Here is a 7,480-nt window from a genome sequence, read left to right on the forward strand (position 1 = left end):
TTTATTATACTTTCTTTTTATTCTTTTATATATTTATATTCTTTTTATATTATTTGGTTTTCGTTGTTTTTATATTTCTTTCTTCTATTATTTATCAAAACTATTTTCATTTATTCATTCTTTTTATTTCTTTTTTTATTAATTCTTGAGTATTGTATATTTCTTTATTATTTCATTTATATATTATTAAAATATATGTTTTATTGATTTTATGTTGTTCAAAATATTGAATAAATCAATATTTTCATTCTTAATTATTCATTCTTTATTCTGAAATGTTGTGTATATTTATTATATTAAATTAATATGATGAATGAATATCAATATTATTGTTTATTTGATTTTAAAAAATAATAAATGAATATGAAATAATAAATGAAATAAAATAATGAAATAAAATAATGAAGACAATGAAATGATAATGAAATAGAATAATCTAATATTGAACAAATAAAATAAAGAATATATTGAATATATCATTATTGTTACTTTATTATTTATTATTTCAATTATTAAATATTAATAAATTATTATTCATGAATATTTAATTAATTGATATTTTACATTTTCATTTTATTTAATAAATGAAATATAAATAATAAATAAATGAATAATAATGTAATATATGAAATAATAAAAAGAAAAGAAAGATAAATAATAAAGAAATATGATGTATTTAATATATAATATAATTTATTATCAAATATAATAATATCAAATGATGATTTATTTTTATTTCAAAATATTTTGCATCAATAAAAATGTTGCTAAATATTTTGCATCATTAATTTTTGCATCATTAAATTTTGCACTTTTTTTATTTGTTTCAATAAAATTTGCATCCTTTATTTTTTTCATTATTTTCTTCTTTTATCATCTCTTTTGTTTTATTACACTTTATCTTCTTTCTTTTTATATTCTCTCCTTTCTACTTTTATTCTTTCTTCATCTTCTTCTACTTTTTACTTTCTTTTTATTCTTTTATATCATTCATTCTCTTCTTTTTCAATTATTTGCTTTTTTTCGTTGCCAAATCTTCTTATTTTGTTTAGTCTTATAAAATAATATCCTATAAAAAATAATGAAATTCAGATTTATTCAACTAGTTTAATTATAAATTAAACTAAACTTATATCTCCTTGTTTCACCTTTTATTGTTGAGTACAATGATATATTAATCGGTTAGTCTTTATTATCATCTTTATATTTTATTTCGTTTATCATAAAAGTGATACTTAAAAACTATAAAACAGGCAATCAGTCTTATTAATTATTATATTTGATTATTTGAACTATTACAAAAAATAATTTGACTAAAGCATTTATTTAAATAATAAACTATTGTTATTGAAAAAAATAATAATAATAAAACCAAGATGAAACTTTAAACATAGACATAGAGTAAAACATATCTTACTTTTTGTAATATCCATTTCATTAATTTAGAGAATACTAAAAAATTATACGTATTTGTATTTAAAGAATAGATCAATTAAAAAGAATAAAAACATATCATTCCTTTTTGAATAAGAACAAATTATTGATTTAATCCTTATTTCCATTTTTAAATTTAACCAATTATTGTAATAACTTGTTTTAATAATTGAAATAAAAAATATTTTTTGAACTTAATTAATTCTAAACAGAGTCATAGAGATTCTTTAATGAAATAAAGTCTAACACTTAATTTTATTCTATTTTTAAATTCTTAATACATTCTTGTTTATTTATAGTTCTACAAACAAAAAACTTTTTATTTTTTTGAAGAACTAAAAAATGATGAAAAAGAATAATCAATGTCAACACCATACTCAAGTATTAGAAATATTATTAAAGAAGGATGTGTAGTAAAACAAGGACATATTATATGGAACTGGTATAACAGATGGTTAGTATTAACAAAAGAGCAATTATATTACTATGATGAGTCAAAACAAAAACTAAGAGGGACAGTTCCTCTTGACTTTGCTTCAGTTAAAAGTTGTGAAATAGAAAATCACCCATTTTCCTTTGAAGTTTATTGTCCAACACAAAATAAAACATATTTCTTTGAGGCTTTGAGTGAAGAGGAAAGAACTAGTTGGATTAAAAAAATTTCTGAAGTTGTGGATATTAGTGAACCAACAGACTATCATCATTTAACCCATGTCGCATATGAAGAAGGTGGATTTGTTGGAATTCCTTATGAATGGGAAAATGTTTTCTTGGCTTGTGGTATTACCCGTGAAGAAATTAAATCAAATAAAGAAGATGCTATAAAGGTATTAGAATTCACACAAATTTTTCAAGACGATGAAACAGAAGAAACTCAGAAACAACCCCTTCCAGAAAATGATGTTCCAGTTGTACTAAGTTTGTTATTTTTTTTCCTTGTTAACAATGTAACTATCGAATATTAATCTTGGACTTTTTATCTCTTAAAAAGATCACTTATGCCTTTTGTTTTATCATACTTTTGAAATGAAATAATATAGCTATGAAGATTAATTTGAAGAAACAACAAATATACAAACTAACACTTATAGAGGAATTAATTACTAGCGGTGATCCAACGGTGTTGTATAAAGACTATGTCCCTATTGGAGAAGGGATGAGTGGAGTTGTATTTCATTGTTATGAAACATCAACAAATAAAGAAGTTGCTATGAAAAAAATATTAATTAAAAATGATTCAGTGAATATCCAAGAAATTAAAATTATGCAAACATTAAATCAAAGAAATATTGTTGGGTATTTAGGATGTTATGAATTAGACAATTATTTATATATTGCAATGGAATATATGGATTGAAATAATTTGACGGCAATGTTGGATTTTTTCCCCGAATTTTCATTGAGTGAAAGACATATTGCTTATGTTGTACATGAGTCAAATACAGCACTAAAATATTTACACTCACTTCATAGGATTCATAGAGATATTAAGTCTGATAATATTTTATTAAATCACATGGGTGAAATAAAGCTTGCTGATTTTGGTATTTCTGTTCAACTCACAAAACGAAAATCCAAACGAAACACTGTTGTTGGTACTCCATATTGGATGGCTCCAGAAGTAATAAAAGGAAAAGATTATGGAACAAATATTGATATTTGGTCATTAAGCATTATGTGTAGAGAAATGATGGAAGGTGTTCCACCATACATTGATGACCCACCATTACGAGCATTATTCAAGATTAGTACAAAAGGAATTCCTCCCGTTCAATACGGAGATTATACACCAACTATTCTTGATTTTGTTGATAAGTGTTTAACTTTTGATCCAACCAAACGACCAGATTGTGAAGAACTTGATAAAGATCCATTTTTGAATATTGTGGTAATGCAAAACAATGATTCAGTAACAACGCCATGTGTATTGGCTTCTATGAATGATTTAGTTTATTCATTTTTTTGTGAACATTATTGGGAAAATAAAGGATTAGTGATTAAGATGATTGAAAAGATTGTTTCAAGATTTAGTGAACAAAGATTTGAGAGGTTCAGATTAGTAACAAATGAAAATATAGTTTTAGCCTTAGAAAGTGAGTTTGTTATTTGGAAACGAGTGAGGAAATGTTTAATGATTACGTTTCTATCAATTGATACATTAGTTCATGTAAATTATATTAATACAATTTTAAATAATTCATATCGAGATTCTTTTGTTAAACAACTACAATCACAAATGAACATTAGTAAAAAATTAATGGCTGTATTATCTAGTTGGAGAATGAAAGGATTTATTGATCAAAAAGAAGAATTAGGTAGGATTTTTAAATATCTTGAAGGTTATGATACTAATTTTGTTCTTTTCTTATCTAATGAATTTCTTCTTCAAGCACAGAAAGACTATAAAGTTATGAGCGAGAAATTCCCTATTAATAATCCAATTCAATTACAAGAAGTTTATTCAAAAGAAGTTCTTCTTATTAATGAAACACTTCCTTTAGTAAAACGAAATGCAATTAATTATTTAAATACAATCCTTCTTGCAGATCGTTGTGAAGATTTTAAATGTATTAGTAATACTCTTGGAAATACTGAAGAACTAACTGCATTAATAGAATTGGCTGAGGTTAGTGGGATTGAAGAGAAGGTATTTATCTTTTTAAAAGATGGGGTTAAAGAAAAAACAAAAATTCAACTTGAACAGTATTGGTCAGATGATGCTGTTAGTCTTGGGGATGGTATCTTAGAATTCTCAAAGAAAATTGATAGAGTCTTATCAGTATTAAAAGGTCAATGGATTGAATATTTTAAGAAAGGAATTTCAGAAGGAATACTTTCTCTTGAACCACTTAAAAAATCTCCAGATTTATTAGCCATTCTTCTTGCAGAATATTGCAATCATATTGTCTCATCTTTTTGTACTAATGAAGAGATAGGGTTGATTTGTGACTTCATTTCATTATTAAATAATAAAGATATTTTACTAATTCAATATGCAAAATATCTTCCAGATAAAATTATGTATGGGGATGAAATTAATTTCGAAACAAATAGCTGTTTTATAAAACGGTTAACAAACTTAATTGGAAAGGCATTAACATATCCCATTCAACAAATATTGTCAGAGCTTCAATCTTCTCAAATTTTCACTCAACAAATCTCAAAAATTTTACCTATTCAAACTAATGTAAATGTCCTTTCAAACCAGAAACTTTTTAGACCTCCTTTTGGAATGAAACTCCCTCCATTGATTGACCAATCTTGGAAAATTATAAATGATCAATACAATTCTATTCATGAAAAAAGAAAATTAGTTCTTTGTGACAATTCTTCTATTGTTGAGTGTGTAATTAATAAATGTAAAATTCAAATCCCATTACCGCATTATTGTGTATTATTATTATGCCAAAACGAACAACGGAATGAAGAAGTTATCAGTAAAGAAAATAAGTTTGACATCGAAATAACACAAGTAATAATAGAAGATCTTATTAAGTCACAGTTACTTATTAGCAAAGAGAATAAAACATTTATTTTTAATGGAGAGTTTAATAAAGCTGGTAATTTAAAAATAAAATGTAACTTTAAAAAAAAGAGTAAAACAGAAGAAATAAAAAGCGAAAATGATGAAGTAGAAGAAAGAAGATTCCAAATGGTTATTTCTATTTTAGTAAGAATAATGAAAAGACTAAAACGGATAAGTTATCAAGATTTGTGTCGTTTAACCGTTGATGAATTAAAAAAGTCATTTGTTCCAGATGTCCGTATACTAAAAAAGGGGGTTGAATATATGTTAGAGAATGAATATGCCCAACGAGATGAAACTGACAAAAATACTTTAATTTATATGGTTTAAAAACAAATAATTAAAAATGTTATTATTAATATCAATTAATAACTAAAAAGGAAAGAACTTCAAGTTAAAAAATAACTTTGAGAGTTAGTAAGTAACACCATCAGCACTTGCAGCAGCTATACCAACTATAACAGAAATAATACTGATAATGATAGTTAATGCAAGTAATCCTACAACAAGAATAGTATAAGGGATAAGTAAAATTTTTGATAATTTAACCCACCTTTTTGTATTATCATTTGTACTATCTCTAAACATAATGATATTTAAGACCCATGTTAGGCATGTGAAAAATCCTAAAATAAATAATATCATAGAGGTTTGTTCTGAATTTTCTTGAGTAGAATGTGTTTGTTGTTGAACAAATCCTTCTTGGTATGATGTAGATTGTGTGTATGCAGGTGGTTGTGTATATTGAGGATCTACAACAATAGCATTAGCCAATGGTGTATATTGTGTCTCAGCTGTCATGATTTAAATTTTTCTTGAGATTATTTAAATTTTCTTCTTTATTTTTTCCATAATATTCTTTCTATTTCTTATTTCTTCTTTCCATGAATCACTTGTTATTTATCCCGGATTTTTTTGTCACATTATTCAATTGACTTATCTTAATCTTAGTTTTTATTATTTTATCAATTTTATTTTCTTGTTTTTTTACATAATATCATCTCTTTATTCCTTTAAACCATTTTTAATCAAATGAGTATTTAATCAACCTACCCATAGTTTTGTATATATCCAATTAGACTAACCTTTTGTACGAATTTCTTATTTGTGAGTTAGGTGTAAGAAAATTTTATTAGTAAAGGTTTGTAATCAATTTAATCAAAGATGAGTTTTTTGAACAATAAAAAGTTTAATCAATATCAAGTATTATTATAAATACGGGTTGTAACAATGTCATTTGTTTTTAAATTAGAACGTTTTGAATTAAATAAAATAATTTCTTTTGACTTTAAAATATAGCATTTTCAATAAAAATAAATTACTATCCATTATTAATATAATGAAAACAACACAAAAGGATAATTAGAATAATATTATACAACCAATCAAAAAGATTATTTGTGTTATTAAAGTGTTAAGTTTTCTAATTGAAATATTAAAAATATTCTTTCTTCTTATTAGAACTTTAGTAGTATTAATTTTTTTTAGAATAAAACTTTTCTTTAACAGCTGTCTTTAATTCTAAATAATGTTTTTCTGTAAAATAGTTGTTAAGGTTGATATTGTAATAATCCCTAATATCTTTTTAAACAAACACAATCTTTTCTACGTCAAAAACCTATTTTCTTTTTGTTCTACATTTATTTAACTATACTCCTTTATATGTTTTCTGAATAAAAAACATCTCAAAGTGTTACACTTATAAAAGTTTTTAAAATATACATTTAAATTATGTTATTAAACAACAATTATTTGAAATTTATTTACTTCGTTTTAGTTATTAGTTATAAAGAATATTTCTTAAAAATAATAATTTCAATATATTAAATAAACAATAGCAGATTCAATAAGAAGAAATGTTATTAATGAAATAAATAATATTTAAAATAGCATTAATAATTTAATTCAATATTAAATAATCTTTTTATTTTAGTTAAAGTCAATTTAAAGTATTATTTTAAAATATTTAAAATTAACAAAATTTATAATAATTTTGTTATTTAAAAAAAAGATTTAAAAATGAAAGAAGAAGTAAAAAATAAATTCATTTGTTTTAAGTTTAAGGCAATTCAATACTATCACATTTAGTAATTCCATGATATTTTTCAAATGGACATCTGAATATATTTTTACCTGGTTTATGGATTAAATCGTGATATTTTCCTCCAATAAAATCATAACATTTTTTTGGAGCTTGTTTCTTCCAATACTTCTTTCCACAAATAATACGTGCTATTTTTCTTTTTCTTAACTCTTCATTTTGTTTCATATTAGCTGTTTTTCTAAATCTAATACATCGTTTCTTCCATAACATATCTCTTCTTTCCAAATACATTTTTCTTAAATTCTTTTTTAATGCAAGAATTCTCTTTCTTCTCATTCTTTCTCTCATAGTTTTCATTCTAATAATTTTAGCTAATGTTCTTTGATTTAAAATATCTTTTTCAACTCCACTTAATTGCATTTGATGTTTTAATTCTTGCTCTTCTAATTGTCGTATCTTTAATTTAAATTGATTAA

At 23.5% G+C, this 7,480-nt stretch overlaps 2 protein-coding genes and 1 pseudogene across 2 annotated transcripts; 1 reads left to right on the plus strand and 2 right to left on the minus strand.

Annotated features, from left to right (window-relative positions):
* Positions 1-1,796: 1,796 nt before the first annotated feature.
* On the plus strand, positions 1,797-5,290 carry EHI_022000 (annotated as a pseudogene).
* An 84-nt stretch (positions 5,291-5,374) lies between these two features.
* EHI_022010 (uncharacterized protein) lies at positions 5,375-5,761 on the minus strand (the record flags this gene model as incomplete). The annotated part of the gene is made up of 1 exon (XM_646429.1): positions 5,375-5,761. The coding sequence occupies one exon, from the start codon at positions 5,759-5,761 to the stop codon at positions 5,375-5,377; it is 387 nt and encodes a 128-aa protein (XP_651521.1).
* A 1,258-nt stretch (positions 5,762-7,019) lies between these two features.
* On the minus strand, positions 7,020-7,424 carry EHI_022020 (uncharacterized protein; the record flags this gene model as incomplete). The annotated part of the gene is made up of 1 exon (XM_646428.1): positions 7,020-7,424. The coding sequence occupies one exon, from the start codon at positions 7,422-7,424 to the stop codon at positions 7,020-7,022; it is 405 nt and encodes a 134-aa protein (XP_651520.1).
* Between the last annotated feature and the right edge of the window lie 56 nt (positions 7,425-7,480).

This window comes from Entamoeba histolytica, genomic scaffold (assembly GCF_000208925.1).
Source record: "Entamoeba histolytica HM-1:IMSS scf_1104750516619 genomic scaffold, whole genome shotgun sequence".
Classification (NCBI taxonomy): Eukaryota; Evosea; order Mastigamoebida; family Endamoebidae; genus Entamoeba; species Entamoeba histolytica.